This window comes from Convolutriloba macropyga, chromosome 15 (assembly GCF_964194025.1).
Source record: "Convolutriloba macropyga chromosome 15, txConMacr16.3, whole genome shotgun sequence".
Classification (NCBI taxonomy): domain Eukaryota; kingdom Metazoa; phylum Xenacoelomorpha; order Acoela; family Convolutidae; genus Convolutriloba; species Convolutriloba macropyga.
The window spans coordinates 8,493,883-8,520,234 of NC_134482.1; the positions used below are offsets into that span (position 1 = coordinate 8,493,883).

General features: G+C 36.7%; 1 protein-coding gene across 1 annotated transcript in view; it reads left to right on the top strand.

The window, feature by feature from the left end:
- Positions 1–26,352, top strand: part of LOC142354318 (RNA-binding protein FXR1-like) — a 49,970-nt gene that overhangs the window by 20,483 nt on the left and 3,135 nt on the right. The window contains exons 5-15 of the mRNA XM_075406586.1: positions 3,242–3,327; positions 3,530–3,598; positions 3,681–3,768; positions 4,148–4,264; positions 14,645–14,833; positions 15,178–15,384; positions 15,690–15,933; positions 20,279–20,449; positions 20,782–20,993; positions 21,546–21,717; positions 23,624–23,779. Of these exons, the coding sequence (XP_075262701.1) occupies positions 3,242–3,327; positions 3,530–3,598; positions 3,681–3,768; positions 4,148–4,264; positions 14,645–14,833; positions 15,178–15,384; positions 15,690–15,933; positions 20,279–20,449; positions 20,782–20,993; positions 21,546–21,717; positions 23,624–23,779 (1,711 nt within the window). The remainder of the gene's footprint in view (positions 1–3,241; positions 3,328–3,529; positions 3,599–3,680; positions 3,769–4,147; positions 4,265–14,644; positions 14,834–15,177; positions 15,385–15,689; positions 15,934–20,278; positions 20,450–20,781; positions 20,994–21,545; positions 21,718–23,623; positions 23,780–26,352) is intronic.

Consider the following 26,352-nt stretch of genomic DNA (forward strand, 5'->3'; position numbering starts at 1 on the left):
TATCTTTAGACAGTTGATTATATTCGTTAGATCCCGTGAAATTTCGCCAATAATTAATCTGGTTTCATAAAACTGGACACTTTTTTCACTCGGACTGATCTTCTGTTTAATGAATTTCCGTTGTTCTTTACTTGTTGGTAGTTTTTGACAAAAAATGGTTGTTAGACTCCCTTAGTTTCCTATTAAATAAGTTTCTGACACGCTTAAAATCTCTGTACGTCTCACTGTCAGGATTTGTTCCCATTTGTTGAACAATAAATGTTTTTCGGCAATCAATTACTACAATTCTTGTGTTAAAGAGGGCTTGGAATTGGTTAAAATTTGTATCATTTATTTTAAGTCTCGATCGGTGCGTGTTTTTCAACAATTTTCTCAAAATTATGGATGAATGAATCAAACATATAGTTGCCATGCTCAGTGGTACTTTTTCCACCATTCTGCAAGGGCAAGATCTCTGTTAAATTGAGAGCTTGAGAAAAGTCGAAAAATTCTTGTCGTTATTGTTATCACTTTCAGATTTCAATGAGAGGCTTGATTCGAAGATGACAAGAAAATGGTTGGCGTTACAGGGAATTTTTGTGACATTGTAGGCAATTATCTCATCTTTTGAAATGAAACAATGATCAATACTTGAAATATGGTTGCATCTCCGAGTCTAACAATTTCTAATCCTGAATTTGACGCAAAAATGTCTGGTTTATTTGTTTCGGTCTTATTGAGATAATTCAAGTTGTAATCACCCAGCTAAATGACGTTGTTATACTCTATGCAACCGAAGATTCGGTAATTAATTGATCAAGAAAATAGTCCCGAAATCATTTGTTCGGGCAATAGGAAACGTAACAAGTAATTCTTCAGTCAGATGGTCGGCCATTTTAGCCTAAACGTTTTCGGCAATATGTCATCAACCGTTTCAATGTTAATTTTTTTCTGGTGTTAAATTGTTTTTGAATAAAAATTTCCACTCCTCCCCTTTGAAGCCCCTGTATTGTCTGATCGACATTTCCCAACGAAAGAGTGCGAAGCTGTTAAAAAGTTGTTTTCAGCATTAATATCATTCGTCAGCCAGGTTTCAGTTGCAGCGACACGTATTAATGGGTGCCGTTAGCAAAAATTTTTGAAAACTCTTCAAAATAGTTTTTCGATTTTTGGCAATTAATGAGGAAAAATAATTGCGGATTATCTGATCCTCTGTTTTTTAAGTAACCGGAATACTCATTCAAACTTTCCAGCTGAGCCCTGGTTTCTATTCGATGCCACCTGACAGCATGAGACGTAGTGGGTAAAAAATTAACAGTTTTAGGAAGAAACAAAAATGTTTGAATCAACTGTTAAAAGAATAACAAACATTAGGTTTGTTTGAATAATACTTTTCAAAGGTTCGTTTATGAATTTCAGTTTTCTATAGTTCAGTTCAACAAAGGATCAGCATACTTTATAATGAGTTTGAGGTAACAATGCTTGTTTTGAATGGAAACCAAAAAAAATGAGCGAAAGTTTCGGCTGATGATTATCGGTTTTTTTTTAAATTCCGACACTAAGATTATAGTGTACATAGAATTTTCAAACATTTCTTACAAGATTTGGAATATGACCGACTGATGGGTCTGCTCCATCATTGCTGATCTTTTGTTTTCAATATATTATAAAAAAATATAATATCAATATCAAAACCGCCTCTCAACTCCGTCGCCACATTTGATAACGCGTCATTATATTTGTCTATATTTTCGTTGTTTTTGCTGCGAACAAAAAACCATCTTTAATGGGTGGATTTTTGCAAAGTGCTACTATGAGAGGTGAAAGTTTCTTTATATTTTCTGACACAGATTGCATTAAAATAGTAGCTGTTTCAAAGCCGCGATTTCCTGAACCAATTTCGTTGTGCCCAACAAGATTTTCAATATTGTGATAACCGTTGTATTGTTTAACACTATTGGATAGGCCTTGAACTTTTTCTGAAGGAAAGGATTAGAGTGTATAGCTGTAGTTGGGCTTTGATCTTTCGCTGGAACTTACTAACTAACAAACAAGAAACTTTCACTTACTAACAAAAAAGGAAAAATGCTATTAGAATCTGGGTGTCTACATTTTACTTTTTGGCCATACATTTAACAAAAGTAAACGTGAAAAGTAGTTTTTCACATTTCTTTTTGACAACACTGCCTGTCTTTAAGCTTCCTTTTTGACAGCATTTCTCTGGCCGTTGGTTTTGTCTTATTTATAGCTGTAATGTCCAGAAAAATGACTCGAATACTGAAAAATTTTAAAACAAAAAGGCAGTTATCCGTTATCAGCGCTAAATTGAGTATGTGAAATATTTTCAGCTTGATCATTACGTTTTTGAACTTGCAATGCATTTCTCAAGCGATATTTCAGCGCTTACTTTTGTTTACCCTTACTTATGTAGTAATTAATTGCTATCTATTTTACTAATTTTTTAGCAAGTCTTGGTTTTTTGTCTACACTATATAACACATAAATCCAATCAAAACACAATGGAATTAAGTTGAAGGGCAGTTATCATTGATTTGTTCTTGTCTCTGCTGAGCAGTTTGCATGCTAATTTCTGACAAGGCGTATATTCATGTTTTTTTCGGGCAGTACCTGAATTTTTGGAGCAGTTAGTTCTCTCCAAAAACCTTTCTCCGTTTTCTGAGCGTCTGGCCTCTCGAGGTGGCAACTAGATATTATAAACACCTAACACGCGTCGTTTGAATGCAGTGCTTCCATTTCTAGTTTCTAACAAAAGAATCAGTTTTCGAAGTTCTGGAGTCAATCGACGCATCAAAGTCGTGTGTGCCAGATAACTTGCCTGCAGTTCTCAGGAATTGTGCCAAAGAACTTGCAAAATCTATCTTTGAATAATAATATATTTTAAGCGCTTCGGAGTCTATCCTAAAAATGGAGCGATTAGTCCAATTTTTAAGAAAAAAAAGGATCGAAAGCAGATGTCGTTAATATTCGTCCTATTACACTGTTATGCACTGTCTCAAAATGTTTTAGACAAGTTATTGGACGGCTCAGTTGTCAATTTTTTCAAAGTTTTAGTAACGCATTCACAATATGGTTTTCGATAAATAAGATCAGTTATTCTTCAAATTATTACCTATTTAGAGAAAATATAATAGTTCAGCTCTGAGGAGAATCATGAAAACAGCTCATTTCTCTTCGGTTTCTCCAAAGCTTTCGACCAAATATGTTTAGAGGTTTTTGTGAGACTTGAATTGTTCTGTTTTAGTGGATACACGTTGAGTTAATCCTACCTGATGGTACTACGTCACCTGAAGTTGTCAGCAATGGAACCTACAGAAAGCCCAGCAAAAAGTAAGTCAAATAAAAGCCTTCCTATATAATTTGAAGGAGGCTTGTCGAATGAGTTGCGTAAGATTTTGTGATCTGTCTCTCTCAAGCTAAACAGTAGGTCATCGATTTCCGCTGTTTTGCCAAAAAGCTCTAGTATAGCTAGCTTTTTGAGCCAGTAAATCTTTTTTATTGTATTCTTTCAAAGGTATGACTTTCGTTTTAGCCCACCTTTAACAAAAGACAGCTTTAACGTCTTCGAGTACCCTTGCGATGACAACCGCATTCTCGAATTGTAAGTTGATGATGATGAAATTGTTAAATTGATCTCGTCAGTAGCTGGAATAGGGTTGATGACGTGTGTGTTTGTGTTTCAGAGCTAAAGATGAGGCCAATCACACCGATTTCTGTGCTTTAGTCGGACCTTGCTTAGTGCTTCCCAGCAATGACACACTCCTTGCAATAGTATGTCCATAGTTTTACTTTGTCACCTCTTCTCTTTATAAAAATACGTCAAGTGGTTTGTTTGCAAACTGTATGGAGAAAAATAAGACAGCCTTGCATATATTTCGCCATTTTCATTGAAAGGGTTGGAACAGTGAGTAGCGTTTCCCAAATATGAGGCAAAAGTTTGGGTACATTGTGTTTTTACACCACGCGATTGCTGTTCTCTTATTGTGACGTGATATGCAAGCGCATAAGTTGGAGTGTTATAAACTAAGTGAAAACAAATTTTGGTTGCTTACTGGTGATGAGCAGACGGAAGGAAAAAGTTCCGTACGAAAATAGTGGCAAGTTATTTTGAGTAAGTAAGATAATTTAGTGTTGGGTGTGGTTGTTTTAGTCTCTAGATCCGACAGTGCACAAGAAAGTAAATCTGCTTTTCGAGACACACTACAGGTTCCTCAGAGCCAGAAGCGAATTATTCGCAGACATCGAGAGAGCCAACCACAGATTAGAGGTATGGTAACATATTGAACCAGTTAATAGAACCAGGTAATGCTCATTTAAATATTACTCTCGAACGAAGTAAACAATTTTTGTAAACGTGTGTCTTTTTTATGCAAAATTTTTGCTTGACCGTTTTGTTATAGAACATTCTTTCGATTTCACTTCTCATGTGACTTTTTCACGTTCGAGCCCCTCCTTGGTCGGGGTTTTTTGTACCTAAAAGATTATCTAGGCTACTGCCCTCTCTGAATTAAATAGCCCCGTCTGTCCGGGAGCAACTTGTCCGACGTTAGTCGGTTTCTGTTTTATTACGGTTTGTTTACAAAATCACCCTTAATTAATATGCGGTATAATCAGTACAATGACGATGTAATGTATCCCTAGATTGTTCTCTAAAATTTTAAACTCGCTTTTCATTGAACATTTAACAGGAAGTATTATCGACAGGGGCAAGATTCTATTAATTTTTAATAGCCGCCCCCATCTTCTCAGCCGGCTATTATAGCGCTCCTATTATTTTACAATTCAAAGAATTTGAATTGTATTGGTGCGCTGTGTTTTTTTTTTAAGATGTGTTCACACATTTTTCAGTGACTTTGATCGTTCAAAACGGGATAAACAGGTAAAGCCCAGCGGGCATTAAGTTTCATCAGAGGCCCAAAGTGGGCTTTAGTTGTCCTTCAAGTGCTAATAGTGGTGCAGCTGCTGGGGTGGCCTTAACTTAAGGTTGAAAGGTCATTTTCAGGAGTTTTTGGGCTCAAAAAGGTGCAATTTTTCATGTTTTTTGTGATTTTTTCAGTTTTTTGTTTGATTAGTCTTAGGTTGAAGTTTTTAAAAGTTGATTAAGGTCTTTTGCGACACAAAATTGCTTGTTATGACCTTTTTATGAGCTATAAGTTTTGGTACTACAAACACAAACACGCGAAAGGATACTAATTTTTTCAATTTTTTTCAGGTTTTTTGAAAATTTTTGTCATTTTTTGAGTTTTTTTATCCCTAGGTGCCAAGAAATCTCCTCTGGAGTTTGATATAGGGTTTGATGATAGATTCCTGCATAGTTTTTAGTGGTAATGGAATGGTTTTCAACTTTTTGCCATCATGAATTTAAGTATTTTTTGACAAACCTTGCAATTTTTTCATATTTTTCGACATTTTTTGTCATTATTCAAGTTGTTTGAGTCCCAGGGGCCAGAAAACCTCATCAGGAGTTGGATAATAAGTTACTAAAAAATTTTTTGTTGGCATGGAATAGGTTTCAACTTTTGAATATCACAAATTTTAGCAATTTTTTTGACAAAATTCGCATTTTCAGATTTTTGAAAATTTTTGTCATTTTTTTTCAGTTTTTCCAGCTTCAAGGACCAGGCAGTCTCCTTTAAGTCTTGTTAATCGGAAACTTTATAGTTTCTAGTAACAATGGAAGGGTTTTTAACATTTTAATGTCCGAATTTTAGCATTTTTTGGATAAAATCTGCAATATAAGGTTTTCTAACATTTTTGTCAGTTTTTGATATCCGTTCATTCTCACGTGCAAGAAAACTTATTCCCCGTTCTGATAAAAAGTTACTGCATGGTTTTTAGTTTCAGTGGATTTGTTTTCAACAATTTAACCTTTCGACTTTTGGAAGTTTTTTGCAATTTTTTCGAGTTTTTTCAAAACATTTGTATTTTATTTATTTTTTCTGGTCTCAGTAGACAGGTAACCTCATCCAGTGTTTGATAGTATGTTATTAAATAGTTGCTAGGGGCAATTGAATGGCTTTCAACATTTTAATAGAACGAATTTCTTTTTTTTTGAAGTTTGAAATTTTTTCTAAAAATTATTGCCTATCGATCTATGAGCCAATGAGTTTTTTAAAGCTTGGAATTGGGTTACTGGGTAGCCTCTGGAGACGCAGAAATGAATCTGAAGATATTTATATCACGATTTTCAGCAACATTTGCTGATAATTTGCAAATGATTTCTTTTAAATTTTTTGGTCATTTTCGAGTCAATCGATCTTCAAGGGCCAATGAATATTTTTCAGGTCTTGCAGATATAAAACTGGACCGATTTCAGAAAGAAAAATTGAGTTTGAACATATTTTTATAGCTATTTTTAAAGGGAAAAAAATTTGCCTTAGGTTTAAATGCTTCGAGTTTTAGCACTGAGTATATTTCGTTTAGTTGATGATTTTGTTTGTGTTCTGGCTCGCATTGTTCAATTGATCTGCTGGTCAGGTAGAGTACTTCTAAGTGTTTCATTCAATTCTTTGAATTGTATTTCAGGACTTGTCCTGCTATGTTTTTTACTTCGTCGAATAAAAAATTGTTTCGCTTTATCTCATTTTGCCGCTTTTTCAACATTTTGCGTGAAATATTTTTGACTTCTCTAGGCTAGTTTCTCTCATTCTGCTAAAAGCGATTTTGAACATCAGTTGCTCAGCAAAGCAATTCAAAATGAACAGATTCAGTATAGAAATTGAAGTCAGAAATAGAAACGGGATAAACCCATGAAGCCCAATTTTAGATGCCCGCTATTTGAACGTCGTTCCTATAAGTATTAGTTACCTCTCTCTAATGCTTATTGGTATTGATGGTAGCCCCTGTAGCCTCTCTCTAAGAAACAGAAGTATGTTCAACTACGAAATGCCATCAAAATAAATCGGACTTAAAAAATATTTTTGTACAAAAAACTTTTTTTAATATCTTCTTTCAATCCCAATCGTGCTTATTGGAATCAACGGCGGCTATTTTCCGTCAATCTGCCTGGTATGTTTTTATTAGTCCTACTCAACCGGCTCTTTTTGCGCTTATAAGTTTTTTAAGGCCCAATGTGGAGCATTGGAGGCGTGTGGTTTCGAAATCAGACTTGTTGGTGTAATTTTGAAACAGAAAGTGAACCACATGAAGAAAATTGTAGTTGTTAAACTGCTGAACAATTTGCAGAGGGGAAAAAAGAGATTTTGTAGCAATTTTTTTTCTGTTGGTCATTTAAATGAAATTTTTCAAAGAGATAACCACAGACCCACCCACCCTCTACCACCACGACCACTACCACCTCTTCACCTAATCCACCCTCTTTTTCTGCTTCTCGAGCTTCTCTCATTTTACCGCTTTTTCAAATATTTTCATAATTTTTTATTTTCTCTAAGCTAGTTTGATTATTCGTCCATTCTTGTCAAATTGATTTTTAACAGCAGTTGCTCAACAAAGCAATCAATAATGAACGGAGTCATAAAAAACGAAGTCAAAAGTAAAAACATGATAAACCCATAAAGCCCAATTTTAGGTGCCCGATACTTTAAGTTCGCTCTTATAAGTATTAGAAACCATCTCGAATGATAATCGGCATTGATACTAGCTCATGTATTTACTCAGACAGTTAGACATACTCCTGTTCCATAATGAGTAAATACACGAGCTAGTATCAATGCCGATTATCATTCGAGATGGTTTCTAATACTTATAAGAGCGAACTTAAAGTATCGGGCACCTAAAATTGGGCTTTATGGGTTTATCAAGTTTTTACTTTTGACTTCGTTTTTTATGACTCCGTTCATTATTGATTGCTTTGTTGAGCAACTGCTGTTAAAAATCAATTTGACAAGAATGGACGAATAATCAAACTAGCTTAGAGAAAATAAAAAATTAAGAAAATATTTGAAAAAGCGGTAAAATGAGAGAAGCTCGAGAAGCAGAAAAAGAGGGTGGATTAGGTGAAGAGGTGGTAGTGGTCGTGGTGGTAGAGGGTGGGGGAGGGGTCTGTGGTTATCTCTTTGAAAAATTTCATTTAAATGACCAACAGAAAAAAAATTGCTACAAAATCTTTTTTCCCCTATTAAGTACGAAGAACGATTTTTAATAGCCGCGATGCGATAGCTGAGGCTATTATTGGCCTTCTCTTGGTTTTGAATAGCCGCCCTCATCTTCTCAGACGGCTATTATAGCGCTCCTATTTTTTTTTACTTCGTCGAATAAAAAAATGTTTCGCTTTACCTCATTTTGCCGCTTTTTCAACATTTTGCGTGATATCTTTTTGACTTCTCTAGGCTAGTTTCTCTCTTCTCTCATTCTGCTAAAAGTGATCTTGAACTTCAGTTGCTCAGCAAAGCATTTCAAAATGAACAGAGTCAGTATAAAAATTGAAGTCAGAAGTAGAAACGGGATAAACCCATAAAGCCCAATTTTAGATGCCCGCTATTTGAACGTCGTTCCTATAAGTCTTAATTACCATCTGTAATGCTTATTGGTATTGATATTAGCCCCTGTAGCCTCTCTCTAAGAAACAGAAGTGCGTTATGTTCAACTACGAAATACCATCAAAATAAATCGGACTTAAAAAATGTTTTTTTACAAAAATCTTTTTTTTTCAATATCTTCCATTCTTTCAATCCCAATCATGCTTATTGGAATCAACGGCGGCCATTTTCCGACAATGTGCCGTGTATGTTTTTTTATTTATTTCGTCGTCATGATTTATGTTACGACCATATGACGTCACAACCACTTCAAATCTGCTTCTTGTTCATTCCTTCATGCATTTTCAACTGATTTGCGTGCGTGACGTCATTTTTCATTCTTAGTGGAGAGAGTTTTTTTGTTCATCAAACTTAAATGATCAAACTTCGTGATTAAAGTTTTGGTCACACGTGACTTACCTCACTCTTAAAAATGACTTCCTCGCTCTAAAATTGACTTTTCTTCGCTTTAATTCAAAGAGATAAGGTCAAATGAGTGCTTGTCACTCTAATTAAAGGTTATTTAAGAGCAGCAAATAGAAACAGCAATAAATTATATAGATTTTTAATCAAAATTTTACATCTCAGCGCTTAATGAAAAGAATAAGTTTCTTTTTTGGTCTGTCTGTTTACCGTCTTTTTGAGACTACAGATCTATGAAGCTATTGCGGCTATTTTATGGCCATTTGCCAGCTATGTTCTTTTATTTTTCTGTTTTTCAATCCCGATCGGGATTATGGAATCAACGGCGGATATTTTCCAGCAATCTACTGGGTATGTTTGTTTTTTGTTCATGCGGTTTTTCGAGAAAGCAAGAAGCTACGTGTGATAAGTTTCTTAAAAACTAAGTGAGGATTTTTTTTTTCAAATCACTTGCTGGTTTCTCATAGTTTTCTCGTTTTGATCATTGCTATTCGCCAATAGGCTTTTCGATAATATTAAGGTTGTTTCAATAGCCTTTTGGCGTTTTGATTGTTAAGTTGATTTTAAATTGTTTGAAGGTTTTTCATCTGTGTTGCGATTTTTTTCGCTATGTTGGGCAATTCTTTTGTTATTAATTGCTCTCGAAGAAAGATTGTTGCAATATTTTGCCTGTGGTCTCGTTAATGCATTTTTGGTCGGTTATTTTTTTGGTTATTTTGAGTTCTAGTCCTCATAAAAAATTATCTTAGATATTTACTGGTCCAGCGAAGCTGTTAAAATAGACCAAAGTTTCATTTTTTGCAGTTATTAATTACTGTGAAACAAAGGTTGGTATTTATTTGGGTTTTCCTCGGGTGTTTCTCAATATCGTGTTTTTGTCGGGCCATTTGACTTTTTGTATTCAAACACGGCATAAACTTAGAACTCCAAAGACATTCTCTTCAGTCTGGGGCATAATATCAGGATTTGCAAACTTTAGACTCTTCGTGTCGCCCATTTTTCTCGCTCCTTTTCAACTTTCGGACTCCACAATCAACCATTGGCTTCCTTAAGCTTCATAAAAGTTTTTTTTACTAAAAAGCCAACCCGACGTCATTCGTTTGATCGATTGTCTTGAGGTCAACCATCTTCAGCAAAGCTATTATTCAGGTGCTCTCCTTTTCAAATTCGTTTTACCTTTTCATCACATTCCTCATTTAACACAAATAACGCTTGACGTATGACTTATGTCACTCACTCGCCGTTTCAATTGAATGCGAGCGATGCCTGATTAAATTGCTGAGTGTTTTTTGAGCGGCGTCGATTTTTTTTTTCAAATTACATATGTATCTGTTTCTATCTTTATCATAGGGCACACAAGTCTATTTCTTTCGCAGTTATTCCGGCAGTCTGCCGGCTACGTTCTAGTATTTATTTCAACTCAGTTTTGCCTAAATATTCTTGGACTTCGGATCGTTTTCGCGAGTTGCTCAATCAGTTACTAGGTATTTCATTGTACTAGTATTTTTAGAAAAAATAATACTGGCTTTTAATTTCGCTTTACCTTAGTTCACTGCATTTACTTCTCTAGACTGGTTTCAGTTGTCTCATTCTGCTAAAAAGTGTTTTTAGGCAGCGGTTGCTCAGCAAAGCAATTCAAAATGAACAGAGTCAGTATCAAAAAATGAAATCTTGAATAGAAGCGGGATGAACCTATAAAGCCCATTTTCAGATGCCTCTTACTCGAACTTTGTTCTTAGCTAATTTCTCTAATGCGTAATGTTATTGATACTAACCCCTGTGTCGTCTCACTACGAAACAGTAATATGTTCAGCTCCAAACTAACATCAGAATAAATTGCACTTCAAAGTTGTTTGTACAAAAACCATTTTTTCTCTTCTTTCAATCCCAATCTTGCTTGTAGGAATCAACGGCGGATATTTTCCGGTAATCTACCGTTATGTGTTTAGTTCAGCCAAATTAGCAGGTAACTGCAAATTGAACTTGCTCCTGTTATCTCTCATAAAGAAGCAGGAGCAAGCATAACGACTAAATCCAATCATCCAATCAAAATTAAGCGTAATGTTGATATTTAACAGGAAAACTTCGAAGTGTTCTAGGCTTGTTTCAACCCCATCGGGCTCATCAGATTCAATTTACGCAATTTTTTGGTAATTGTAGGGATATATATGTTTTTGAAGAGAATAATTTATTCAGCTGAGTGCAACTAATGTTTTTGTGTCCTGATCATTACCTGATACTGGTTAATATTTGTTTTTTGTTGGTTTAATCAAATGTTGTGCATCAAACTAGAGAACTTTTGACGCAACCATGATGCAACATTTCTTGAAATTTTTATGCACCTTTGCTACTGTGTTATGAAGCAACGTATGATTCAGGTAGGATTTGAAACTGTCAATCGAAAATACAATGTTTTGTTTTTGGGCGATCGACATGAAATTAGTATATCCAGGCCTGCTTTTTGTAAGCATTTTCCGTGAACGATTGGTATATTTTCCGAGAAACGTTAGAATTGTCGATTCAATGTCCCTAAAAAATGATTTTGCAGGTTTTCTTTATAGTTGCGAATAGCTTCGAAGTATACTTTGCTGTAAGCTGAGTGGAACTATATTGCGGTGCTCTTAGTCTGATACTCTTCTTCATCTGATGCTCTTTTTTTGTTTTACATTTGTTCAGACAGAAAAGGTGAAAAATTAAAATTTCCTGAATTACTTATTCCTCTTACTAACGGCATTTGCGCGCGTGACGTCATTTCTCACTCCTTAGACAACGTTTTTTTAATCTCATTTGGGTGATAAGAGTTTGATCATACGTGACTTACCTCACTCAATAAAATGACAAACCTCACTCAAATTTGCATACCTTTATCTGTTTCTATCTCTATAATACGGCACGCAAGTCTTTTTTCGCAGCTATTCCGGCAATGTTTTAAAATTTTGTGAAGTTGTTTAATTTGTGAAGTTGGGGAAAACCTTTGTGTAATTGAAATAATTTGAATTGTGTTAAGGCGCTGTCGTATTTGAGTTTTATCACTCATCTTTTCATTTCTGAAGTCAATTTGCAGTACTGATATTAGTCATGCGGAAACAGTAAAAGCGATTGTCATTGAATTTGCGAGAAAGCCATTGAATTTGCGTCGTGAAGTTAACAATTTTCTAAGTAAATCGAGGAATGTTGTTTGAATAAATGTGCGTTTTTGCGATAGTGGTTTTTTTGTTTACGTTTACTTTGTTTTTTTTGAAGTTTTATCGGTTTTTTCTAACAATTTTCCAACCCATTTTCCAGTCTCTATTGTTTTTTTTTAAATTTTTTGTTCATTCTTCTTTAATTTCCCTTCTATGTTTTTTAAGACGTTTGTACAATTTGATGATTTTTGAATTCTAATTCGAACGTTTATTTTGATCACGCCAAAAAATACGTGGAGCAAAAAGGTTAATAGCCGTCGTCAGCAAAGTTATTATTGAGGCACTCTCCTTTTAAAATTCGTTTTACCTTCTGATCACGTTTTTCGCAAGTAAGGCTTGACTTTTGAATTACGTCACTCGTTGTTTCAACTGAATGGATTTCGAATTCTTTCACTCATTGAAATATGCAATGTTGTAAACACAGTTATGATCAGAAAAGCAAAATTAAATAAAACCTAAACCGATAAAGCCAGGGCACTAAGACTTAACGTTTAAAGACCTAGGGCAATCAGTTATCAACGTTTCTTAAAGTATATTGTTAACTAGTTATCTGTTAACTCGTATTTGTATTAAGCTAGTTATCCTGAGTTACGATCTTAAGTTACGCTTAATTGCCCGCAGTTGTCAATTTGAATCAAAATTTTATTTGTGTAATCTTAACTTAACTGCTTGAACTTTTTCACTCTAGAAAAAGCTTGTCAATTTGGATCCTATTTTTGTGTTTCGAGCCCCATTGGTTTAATAGGGGGCAACGGTGGCTGTTTTCCGGCAAACTGCTGGTTATGTTTATAATTTCTCATTTTAAAATTTTTTTAAATAATTTCTCATTTGTTTATAATTTCTCATTTTAAAGAGAAGTTTTTATGCCTATGGCTTGATTAATATTATGTTAACAGTCTAACATACTATTGCATGAAAGGGAGATTCTTTTTTTTGTGTTTTTTGTTTTTATATGGAGATCTTAATGAGTTTATCTATTGTTTATCTCAACTCAGTTTTTTGCTAAATATTCGTTGACGTTGGAGCGTTTTCTCGATTTGCTCCAATAGTTACTACGTAATTTGATTTACTGGTGTTTTTAGCAAAAAAACTGCTGTCTTTTTCTAGCTTTTACTGTTTTCATGAACTTTTTGTATAGCTCTTGCTTTTTTCGCGGATTCTGCTCAATCTGCATTTAAAGAGCAGGTGGTGAGCAAAGCAATCTGAAATGACCGGATTCAATGCTGCATAAACAAAATCGGAAATAGAATGGAAAAAAACACAAAGGGCAGTTACTTAACCTTTGTGGCTGTTGCTTATCATTTGTTTTAATTCAGCCAAGTTAGCAGCTCTAATGCTAACTGATAATGGAACGCACTTCTCCCTTTATCTCTCATGAAGAAGCAGGAGTAAGCATAACTGCTAAATCCAATTATCCAATCAAAATTACACGTACTTTAGATAGTTTACATGAAAACAGTCAAGTGTTCTAGGATTGCTTCAATCCCCATCGGAGTCATCAGAATCAATTGAGGCAATTTTCTGGGAATTTGGCGGATATATATGGTTTTGGAGAATGAGAATAATTCAGCTGAGTGAAACTAAAGTTTTTTTTCCTGATCATTACCCAATACTGGTTAATATTTGTTATTTATTGGCTTAATCAAATGCGCCTCAAACTAGAGACGTTTGGTTGCAACCATAAATGCAACATTGCTTTTAATTTTTCATGCACTTTCAATGCTTTGTGCTATGAAGCAACGTATAATTCTTGTCACAGTTGTAACTGTCAATCGATAAATACAATGTTTTGTTTTTTTGGCAGCTCGGCATGAAATGAGTATATCCAGGCCTGTTTTTTGTAAGCAACTTTCTGGAGGGATTGATATCTTTTCCGAAAAATGTGAGTGTTGTCGTATCAATGTTTTTACAAAAAGATATTTTTTGCAGTTTTGTTTTAATTTTACGTTATCGAGTAATTTGTGAAGTTTGGGAAAACATTTGTGTAATTCAAAGACTTTGAATTGTGCTATGACACTGTCTTATTTGTTTTTTCTTTCATTAATTTCTGGTTTTTTGTTTAATTTTACCAATTTTACCTTGTTTTTTCGAGGTTTTATGAGTTTTTCTAACGGTTTTCAAAGCCAATTTCCAGTCTTTAGGTCTAATTTTTTGTTCATTCTTCAAAAATGTACATGCTATGGTTTTTAATATGTTCGTACAATTTGATGAGTTCTGAAGTCAAATTGGAGTGGTGAATTTGATCACGCCGAAAATTGAGGTGGAGCAGTTTTTGTTTGTTCATGAAAATTTCTTTGAATTGTAGCTCAGGACTTGTCCTGCTCTGTTTTTTAGGCCATAATCAGCTGTAATTTTTGTAGGTCGTAATCAGCTGTAATTTTTGTAGGTCATAATCAGCTGTAATTTTTGTAGGTCATAATCAGCTGTATGTAAGCTTTAGTTTCGAATTGCCGACTAGAAGTGAACTAATTCTAATATTTGCATTGTTACTATTATATATACACCGACTAGTCGTGCAGCAATATTCAAACTGTTTCCTTGTTATTCCGTTGTATTTTTTAGCAAACAAAGCTGAGCGGCTCCTCTGGTATCACTGAGACGTTCACAATCAAACAGGAGTTTGTGGGTCTTGCCATCGGGAGCAGGGGAGTCAACATCAGTGCTGCCAGAGATCTACCCGGCATCTCAACTGTGGAACTGCACCCACAGAGTGCGGATGCCAGTGTATACGAAGTGCTAATCAACGGAGATGTTAGTCGGTTTGCTTTGAATTGGGGTTTGGGGAGTTAAACTCTGATAACGACCGAGGCTGACAATTCCAACCAAAAGCTCATTATATTCTCTAATTGCTGGGCTGCTAAACAGAAGTTACCCCTACTCCTTCTTACTGCTGAAATGACGGTTGAGTGCATTCAGAACTTATAAAATGACGCTCTTGAAACTTTTTTTGCAAGATAAATTTATTTATCCTACAAGAGAATAAATTTCCATGAGTAGATTTCTAGAGAGTAAATTCTGGAGAGCCTACGGAGAGTAAATTTCCATAATAGAAAGATAAGGAAAGCACACATTCCAGCTGAACACTTTGTTTAAAGGATGAAGGTGCTATAAAGAGGGCGCGAGCGATGCTGGAGTTTGTAGAGGAGCCAGTGATGGTTCCGGAGGATCTGATCTCAAGGGTGATTGGTAGGAATGGACGGATGCTGCAAGAGATTGTTGACAAGACACAGGTCATCAAGATCAGGATAGAAGATGGACCAGACACTAACAAGGACGAGCAGGCAGCCGATAACCAGACTGAAGTAAGTACACATTGGTTGTGGAATTCTGATTAAAACTACAATTAATTTGATGGTTGAAATTGGTCAAAAAGAGGGTAAAACTTTGTATTCTGGAAATTCCAGAGAATAGACTCGATCCACTTAAGAATCTTTACGCACAATGAGCCCTCGCTTAAAAGGCACTTTCTATGGGACAGTTATCAAGTATTGAAAATCAGCACAACAATAACGCCCCTAAATTGAGTATATTGCTCCTCCCGTCAATAAGGGTCGCCATATCAGCTTATCTCAATGCTCAACCAAGATTTGTTGTTCTGCATTTGTAGCGAATGGTGCCATTGTGGTGCATTGGGAGCCGGGAGGCGTTCGATCTTGCCAAAATGATGATCGAGTACAAGATCAAGACTCTGAAGGATCTCGAATCTGTCAAAGACGAGAGAGACAAATTGAACAGCCAGTTGCAGAACCAAGGAGTCCCTGTCACCAGTCGACTGGGTCCCCCCTTCCGGGGTGGAGGAGGTCCAGGAGAAAGATATGGCGGAGGACCAGGTGGCAGGGGTTACCCTAGAGGTAATTCATCATAGCTTAAATTATAGGTTTTTATGTAAGATGTTTTCACACATATTTCTATGACTTTGAGCTTTCAAAACGGGATGAACAACTAACTCCTTCCAGTGGGATTAAGTTTCATTGGAGGCCCCAAGCAAGATTTATTAGTCTTTCAAGTGCTTAGAGTGCTGAAAGTGATGGGGAGGCCTAAATTCAGAGTGAAATGTCATTTTTGAGTTTTTTGTAGAATAGTCTAAAATTGACGTTTTCCAAAGTTGATAAAGGTCTCTTGCAAGCCAGTTTTTTTTGTTTTTGGAGCTATATAATTTGGTAATGCAAAATTAATCACGCAAAACCATTGTGATTTTTACAATTTTTAAAATTTTTTATCATTTGCCGATTTTTTCGAGCTTCAGGGGCCATTTAACTCTTCTAGGGTATGAAAATAGGGTAGTGCAGAATTTTCAGTGGCAATGAAATTATTTTCAAGATATTAATATCAATTTTCGCCGACTTCTCAATAGAATTAATTTTTTCCAAATTTTTTATTGCCTCGGAGCTGTAAGTGGGTGCTCTTGATTAATTGCTCTTGAACGAAGTTCGTAGCACTTATTGTAAACGTGTTTGTCTTTTTATGCAAATTTTTCGCTCGACCATTTTGCGGTTTTCTTCTAGAACATTCTTTGACTTCTCAAGTGACTTTTTCAACGCTTTCGTTCTTCATTTTTGAGTGATCTCTATTGCTCTCGCAAGCTTATTGCTAGTATAAAGTCGGTTGCAGCATAGCAAAAACAAGGGCCTGGCAGACGAGTAGTCAGTGCATCTTGTTATGGATCGGGAGGTCAGTTGTTCGAATCCCGGCGGCGTCAAATGTTTTTCTACCCGCCTGTCGTTCGAGAGCAATTCTTCCGACATTAGTCGGTTTATGTTTTTTTTGTCGTCGTCTGACGCTCTTTTTCGTTTTATATTTGTTCTAAAACATTCTTTTGCTTGAATTTTTAGTGGTTTTGTAGGATTGGTGTGCTTTTTGCATGACCTAAATATAGCATTCAGAAATTGTCTGTTGCTAAAACAAATTAGATTGCGAAATAAGCATGACAAGGGCCTCATAGCGCAGTGTTAAGCGCTTTCAATTTCTACACCCGGGATAGGGCTTCAAACATGTAATTTGTCAAATCTCTTTGCACCCAAAAATCTCTTCACTGATGCACCCCCGTTGAAGAAAGTTTTTAGGTTGGCCGCGATAACTTTTCAACTAATTCATGTATAAAAATTTTGACCATGTTTCACTTTATTCGATCTTTAGTTGCAGTGATACTTTTAAGGGCTTGACAATGGGCTATTCGTTAGTTTTTAGCGCTAACAAAATGTTATTTAAGGTTTTAATATCGAGATCTTTTAAGCGACTTTCTGATGAAAATTCTCATGTTTGTCAAGTTTATCAAAGTTTTATTTATTTTTAATCTCTACGGGCCCTCAAGGTTTTTTCAAAGCTTGTACAAGCGTGACTGTGGCATAATTATTGTTTTGATCAGATAAGCATCAGGAAATTGAGCAATTTTTCTTGGGTGTTTCCACTTTTTTTCTAGTACCTGCTACTGTTTGTCGTTTTCATATGCAGCCTGTTTTTTGCTTAGACCTGCAAGTTATTTAATCTGTTGATTTTAGCAAGATGAATTCCGTTTTCTTGATTTTTCGGAATATTTCATTTTCGTTTTGAGCTTTTCTCTTCAATAAAGCTTTTCGTGAGCACGGCGCTGCGTTTATGCTTACTCTAGAATGTTACATATTGGGTTTTCAAGATATTAACATCCAGAAACTCCAAATTTTTATTTCCGAATTTTCGCTTTTTGAAATATTAGTGTATTGCCTGTCTCTGATTGCCCCTTATAAATGATGCCAGATTTTCCGAATTTGCTAAATTTTCTACTCTTCAATAACATTTTTCAAAGAAGATCTTGGTACTCAAAGCGCTGGTCCTAAAGATATATACGTTGATTACAATTATTTTTGTTTCCCTAAATTTGTGAAAATGTTTCTTTGGTTGGCATTAATCAATTGACCTGCAACTCAAGTAGAGTATTTTTCGTTAATAATTCAATTCTTTAGACTATTTCAGGACTTATCCTGCTATGTTCTTACTTCGTTTTCCCTTTCGGTCACGTTTTTCGCTTTTCATAGTTCAAGACTTTCGTGTTTGACTCCTGCGTTATGTCACTTTTATTTCAACTGAATGGATTTTAATGTTTTTTTATTTATTAAACTACGCAATGCAGTGATTACGATCAGCGTTGAAGGAGCAAAATCAAAAGCAACGGTATACGCCAATTAAGACCGGTCGTAAAGTCATAGTGCACTAGGTCATAAAAGTTCATTAGAGCGATTGGTAGCTGTTATAAGTATTAGGCTCTGTAGCCTACAGTTTATAAGCTGAATAAAGTAGTTTTAGAATCTAACTGAAACCGCACACAAAATTAGAACGCTTTTTGACTCTGTTTTTTTCCGGAGTATTGGCTGTGTTTAGCAGTTTTTGTACTATTTTTGATTTTCCTTGAGCATGTAGAGAACTTTGCAGTGGCAATTTATCTTTCTGGTAGGTCATTTGACTTCTGAAGTTTATCGGAAACAATTTAATGACATTTTTGTTAGTTTAAAAACTGGCTGATAAAATTGTTTAAAATATTTTTAATGTTGGACTGTCTCTTGTTCTTTTTTGATAATTTCTTCAGTTTTCTCCAATTTTCATATGATTTCATTCTGTTTTTTCCTGTACAATTTATTTAGACCAGTTTTGTGGGTTTTGGATCATATTCGTTTTTTTTCCTTCGTTTTTTTCTTGGTTTTCTCTCTATGTATCCGTTTTTGCCTGTTATGCAGTTACTCACTGATTGAACAGAATTTCTACCACAATGTCTCTTGAGAAACGTAGATTAGGTGTGGCAACTTGTTTAGATTTACATGGGAAATACTTTGGATTTTTTTAAATTGCCCTCAAACTGAAGGCCGTTCCTAGAGTTTGATCTCCCCCCATAGATCACTCCCTTCCCCCATTTAAGGCCCTCTACACGACATTCCACTGCACGCTAACCATCCGCGGTAGGTTCTTGAGTCTTCTGGCTTTTTAAAAATTCATTTTCTTTTTTTCGATTACGTTTTTTGTTTAACGTAAGTCTCGATTTTCGGGTTTGATTTAGGACTTACCTCACTCACTGTTTTAACTGCATGAAATTGGAAATTTTTTTCAGGAAATTTACGCATGAAAATACGTTCAAAGTCAATTAGCGAAATCAAAAGAAACGAGATAAACCAATGAAGTCCTGGCACTAAGATTTGATGTTGAACGACTTAAATGAGTTCTAGAAGTTTTTTAGACTATTTTACTAACTGGTATTCGTGTTAAGTTTTGTTTTTTCGCCGATTTAGAGGCTGAATTCACCATTAGCTACAGGCCAAATTAGAACAATTTTTGACAGTATGAAAACAATTAGGCTGCCATCATTTTTTTCTTTATTTTCTGTTTCAATCCCAACGTCGGGCAGGGGAGTTCAGCTGTGGCTTTTTTCCGGCAGGTTGCCGACTATGCTTGATATTTTTAGAATAAAAAAGAATAGCTTTATGTTTTCTGTCAATGAATCAAAGTATTGATAAGGGTTTATTGCCATTACTCTAGAAGAGACCAGATCGTTATCTTACAGGATTTTGCTATGTTATAGAACCTCGAATAAAATACTTAAACTAAATAACGATTTGATACCTGAAGAGTACTAAATGGATTCAGTATCAAAATCTTAACTTCATATCATTACCAAATATATTTCATACAAGCATGAAACTTCATGGTCGTGTGTGAGACAATCTGTTAATTGTCCTCAAACCAATCTTGTAGCAATTATATTAGTCCTGTGGTCTTTTTATGAGATTTTTTGCTCGACCGATTTTTCGTGTAAGCCATTTGACTTTGTCCTCAAAAGGGATAAACAAGTAGCGCTCGGAGGGCATTAAGCGGCCGAGCTTCACGCCTTACTAAGTATGCGATTCACCGAAACTTCTGAGGAGACAATTTCAGGGGCTGACGGGGCGGCTCTTAAAAATCCCCCCCCCCCCCCCCCGACACCCCGTATCTTAACCCCAACTCCGCTCAACCCCTAATGCCAGCAAACCTAAGCCGCAGGTGGCTACTGCCGAGTACAACCGCTTGCCGGTCGGTTGAGAGCAATTCGCGCGACGTTAGTCGGTTATGTTTGTTATCTTAAATTCTTAGCATGACTCTATGAAACGTATACATTTTCTAAACTATATTTTTTATATTGGCTGACTTGAATGCTGTTGTTTTTCAGTATTTGTTACACTACTTTACCTGCTTTAGGTCCACCTGGAGGCAGGGGTGGACGTGGTGGTGCTATGCCTATTCGGGGTCAACCGTACAGAGGAGGTGGAGGCGGAGGAAGGGGTGGAGGTGGAATGATGCGTGGTGGACCTCCACCCTCAATGAGAGGCGGTGGAGGTGGAAGAGGAGGCGGACCAAGGAGAGGGCGAGGTAGGCATAGTTACCTGAATAATCTATTGAAGTTTATAGTAGAGCAACTCAACTGTGGAACTAGTTGACTACGTAAGCAGCTAAACAATTTGGAGCTCTGAGTAGTTGTAACGAGAAATTGCAGACCATGATTGAAGGTGTAATGACTACCTCGATCCTGTGCTGAAGACTCATTTTTTTCATTCTTAAAGCCACACGCTTTGCTATGACACTACGACAAACTGTCAGTGATGATAATATATACCATTCTAACTTTAAACCTGTTTCAAAGAGAACATCACTGGTATTTAGATGTTATATAATCAAAAGCAGCGTGTATTTGGTCGTTCCAGATATGTCAGAAGGAGATGAAGAAATGCGCGACGACTTCAATCCAAGCCAAGGCGGAGGACGCGGTGGACCCTCTGGATATAGAGGCGGAAGAGGTGGAGGTGGACGCGGAAGAGGCGGTGGAAGGCCGTATGGGGGTGACAGAGATGGTGATAAAAACAGTCGCAATAACAATCGGCAGACGGGATCAATGGGAGATAGTCAAGATCAACAGGTGATTGGAGGTCAACGGTTGTTTTACAGTCAAATCAATTCACCCGTCTCACTGTCCATTAAAGACATACACCTGCGAATTGTTATGCTCTCAAGTAACATTTTTTGCAATTAGTTTGGTCCCATGGTTTTTGCTATTTTTTTTCCTTAATTGAATGTTCGTCTGGCCAGTTTGACTTCTCGCCTTCAAAATGGGTTAAACTGGCTAAGTCAGAGGAATTCGTCTCTTGCTGCTCTATTAGAGCTTCCGTACGCTCTAAGTGATCGGTTTGGCGAGGTTGCAGCACCATATTAATGCCATTTGCGAATTCTGGTTTGTTGAGCTCCCCCACCCCACCTCCCCCCCCCCCCCCCCCCCCCCCACTACTCTCCTTCTTCCCCCACTCAGTGCGGGTTGGGCTCCCTAAGCTTAGGCTTGTTACAACCAAAGCCAACACCTCGGCTGTTGTTTGAGAGCAATTCGTCCGAAGGTAGTCAGTCGGTTTATGTTAGTTTACGATCTTGGTACGACTAAAGAAGGCAATTTTTTGATAAGCTGTTGGTTGACTTTTAGGCTGCCGGTGCGAATGGAGGAATGCCACCACTGGAGACTTCTGGTCCTCAATCTGGCAATGGAGACCAGCAACAGTCCTCCTCTCGCAGTGCCCCGCAGCAGTCAGGGGGAGGAGGCGGTGGGCGCAAATCGCAGAGAAACTACAACAATCAACAGCCGAAGGCTGCTGGTGGTGAGTTGTTTTTCTGGGATTAATATTTTGATTGGTTTAATATGTTTTGCTTCCACCCATCTTATAGGGTGTCTGTTTACGAAACTCGGTCGAGTAATAATTTCTATAAAATTGCGCACAAATTTAGGATGGAGGTTAAACGTTCGGAAGGTTACTGTTTTTTCGATTGTGGAGGTTACTGTTTTTTCGATTTTTTAGATCGGATTTTTTTCTAAATGGTTTTTCCAATTCATTCATAGTCCGTTTTAGGTCTAGTTTTTTCTAGTCAATGAAAATTCTTTGAATTGTACGTCAGGACTTGTCCTGCAATGATTTTTTACTTCGTCGAACTTTTTTTTAGCTTTACCCATTTTGCCGCTTTTTCGACATTTTGCGTGAAATCTTTTTGACTTCTCTAGGCTAGTTTCACTCTGCTGTCATTCTGCTCGAAGGCCTTTTAGCTGCTCAGCAAAGCAATTCAAAGCAAAGTCAGAAATAGAAACGGGATAAACCCATAAGGCCCATGTTTAGATGCCCGGTACTTGAACTTTGTTCTCATCATAAGTTTTAGTTACTATCTTTAATGCTTATTGGTATTGATACTAGACCCTGCAGCCTCTCACTGAGAGACAGGAGTGTGTTCAATTACGAAATGACATCAAAATAAATCTTACTTAAAAATGTTTTTATACGAAAATCAATTTTTGTTGACATTTTCTTTTCTTTCAAACCCAATAGAGTTATGGGAATCAACGGCGGCTATTTTCCGGCAATCTGCCGGGTATGTTTGTGGAGTAAATTGATGCAAAAAGTGATCAGTTGTAAAGAGTGGAGCGAATGCGAGGTATCTCGTTCATACCGCCATTTTTGAAAGCATGTCTTTTTCACACAATATTTTACTTGACAATTTTGACCCTTCGAGTGACTTTTACGCCCTTGACGTGATGCGTAATCTAAATTGCTCGCATTCACAATTGCAAGCAGCTGAACTCAATGGGTGGCAATTTAATACTTAAAGTGGATCTATTATGTTTCGCCCCCAGTGGTTTTTATGACCCCCAGTTACAAATTATGTGTTGTTATGTAGCACGTTACAATGTAAAAATAATGCAGGTGCGCCTAGGGGTCATAAAACATAAATTCCTACTAAGCTGGGGGGACTTTTAGTCTCCTAGTGAAATTCTTAGTTTTCCTCAAACTACGGGCCCCAACTACGGGCTTCAGATTCATTTGAGTTGTCTTGTGTTGTTCTAGGCTGTTTTTTTTTTATTTTTTCAAATATTTTCTTCATTTGTGAAGTCTGATACGACTTATGATTTTACTCACTTCAGAACAGGAAGTGGAGCGAAAAAGAGAACGTAAAACTTTGTCAACTCTGTTTTTGAAATAACTTTAATTTCAGTCTTTAATTCACTCTACTTTTTGTTCAGTCAATGAAAATTCCTTGAATTTTAGTTCAGAACTTGTCCTTCTGTTTTCGTCAAGATTTTTTCTACGAACATATGACGTCATGTTTACTTCAAATCTGTTTTTGTTCATTCGTTTATGCGATTTCAATCGATTTCGCACTTGACGTCAATTTTCACTCTCAAGTTTTGTTCATTCGCTTCGTGATTAAATTTTTGGTCACACGTGTTACATCACTCTGAAAATGATTTTTCCTCTCTCAAATTGATTTTTGATAACTTAAGGGAGATAAGGCCAGCAATGTATGTCACTCTAATTAAAGGTTTTTTAAGGGCAGCTACTAGAAACGGCAATAAATTGTGCAGATTCTTAATCCAAAAACAAAATCTGCGCAATGAGAAAACCCAGTTTCTTCTTTGGTCTCCATCATCTTTGAGGCTGAAGATCTATGAAGCTATCGCAGCTATTTTCGGGCAATCTTCCAGCTCTGTTTGTTTAATTCCCGGTACTATGCTATCAGGTGAGGCCTCTAATGGCAATGGGAATGGCGGTGGTCCTTCGAATAGTAATGGGCAGCAACAGGGTGGGAAGCCACAGAGGAACAGAAACGGGAGTGGAGAAGCTGGCAAAAAGAGGACGCATGATGGAGATGAAGAGGCAGCTGCTTATGTTAATGGTTAGAATCAACCAAGCAATCATTAAAATATGATTTTGGTAACTCTTAATTGTCTTGTATCGGTAACGTTACAAGAAGCAATTTTGAAAGCTGGTATGTCTTCTTCAATTCTTTACGCAAAAGGAATGCGTAGCTAAAAATGGGTGCTATGCCGTGCAAATTGGGAGTGCAGTCTATTTTTTAAACCTTTTATTGCTTTTAGCGAGTGTAAGGTTTACTTATTTACTGTCTAGTGATTAATGTCATTTGAAGCATCGCTCAGGTGAAATTTCGTCGATTCACATGATGACTAAGATCGAAAAATGGTCTGTTTGCCGAATCTGTTGGAAGTCACTTGAACTGAAAGATCTTTTTGAAAGTATCGTAAATTAGTCCTGCGTACGGAGACGATGGTGGGGAGTCAGTTTCACGCCTCTTTGGCCCCGGAATGAAAACATCCTCGCGGCAAATCGTGACTCTGGTTTCGGAGCACACAGCCTATATACTGTAATCGTTGATATTTCACTTCATTTCTCGTTGGACGTTTGATATTACAGACTTAAGTATCGATATCAGTCAGCCACATTATTCGTTTCAAGCAAAGTGTTAGAAGATAATCAAGGCGAAACTCGTCCTTCGCTTTCTTTGGCCTGTTTAGCTCACCTTCAGCATTATTGATCTATCACGGGCTTTGTAGAACACAAATTTGATCAAATTCTAAAGATCTAGACTTTTCCTGACGGAAATGAGAGCACCAAACGTTTTTGCGGCTTTCGTTATTAATTGCTCTGAAACGAAGTTTGTAGCAATTATATTAGTCCTGTCGGTCTTTTTTATGCGATTTTTTGCTTGATCAATTTTTCGTCTGACGCTTTTGACTTTTCGTGCTCAAAAACGGGATAAACAGGTAGCGCCCAGCGGGCATTAAGTGCTCTCAGAGCCTTTCAACTCTGTTTCAGCTCAAACTGTTTTGGAGACTTATATTTATGGTGTGAAGGCGGTTCTTAGACGTTGAAGACACCCCCACTATTGCCACACATATTTTTCAAGTTTTTTGAATCTTTCTGATTTTTTTGTTTTTGGCACCAGGGTCCTAGGGACCTCCTCAAGGCTTGATGATAGCTGTCGCATAGGTTCTAGAGTTAATGGAATGGTTATCAATTTTTTAATGACTCTAGCTTAAGCACTTTAGGATCTTCATGAGCCAGTGAAACTATTTAAAGCTTGTAATAGGGATACTGGGTAGTCTCCTGAGACAATGAAAGGGTTTTGAAGATTTTAATATCTTGAATTTTAGCAAGATTTTGTTAAAGTTTGATATTGTTTTCGAAGTTTTTGGATAATTTTGTCCTTTTCTGTGTTTAACAATCATTAATGGCCAGCGAAGCTTTTCAAGTCTTGCAGATGGGTTACTTGACATAACTCCAGAGACAAAAAATAGTTAGGAACATTTTTACTGCGAAATGTGGAAGCTTTTATTTTCAGTTTTGCAAAATTTTGCAAATTTTTAAAATATCAGTTTTTTGTTTGATTTATTTACTAACAAAGCTAGAAAACTATAAGTTACAGAGTCGAATCAAGCTAAAGCTAGGCTCACTAAACCGTGGCTAGCTACTGACGAACCAACCGCTCGCCGGTCGTTTGAGAGCAATTCGCCCGACGGTTATGTTTCTATTATGCGTTTCATACGCTTCGGCGGTAGCTTTGAACTTCCCACTTTGCTGAATACGTCCAGATCCTGAAATTGGTGGTCTCTATTTCTGTGGGTGACTGCTATCGCTATCGAGCAAAGTTGATGCTAAGATTGCGAATTTTGGGCCTTATCAATAGAGACGATAGCCCGCACCACTGATCTGATTGTGATTTCAACGACGCGATGAGTAGTTGAGTTGTGCAAAATGTTTGAATTGGTTGAATGTTTGATTGCTCTCAAACAAAGTTTGTGGTAATTTTATTAATACTGTGGTCTTTTTATGCTATTTTTCTCTTGACCGATTTTTTGTCTTACCCTTTTAACGTTTCATCTTCAAAAATGGGATAATCAGGTAAAGCCCGGCGCTTACCTGGCTGGGCAGCTCTTAGAGTCTTACGCCTTGCTAGGCTCTAACTATGCAATTCTATTTGTGGAAACAATTTAATGGTGCAAAGGGTGGTTAATCAGATTAAAAGTCTGGCGCCCTCCCCTCTTTCACCCCCCCCCCCCCCTTCAGTCATAACCCCCCGTCCTCCCTCCTACACCTATCGATTTGGATTTCCCAACCCTACCCCCTCTCGCCCACCATCGCTTGACCCCACCCCTAATGCTAGCATCCCTAAGCACCCATTAGTCGGTTATGTTTTAATACTGTTGTGCATGTGAACTTTGAAAAAAACTTATGCGACTTAACAAATTTGAAGAGTTTTCAAATACATGAAAACTTAAAGGTTTTACTAGGCGAGTGAAGTTTGTTAATAGCCACTGTCAGCCTCTCCAAGGGCTATTATTTAGGCGCTCCCGTTTTACAATTCAAAAATTTTCATGTTCACACATTTTCATGTTTTTTGATGTCAAAATGGAGTGATTTTGGTCACGCCAAAACAGGAAGTGAGAAAAC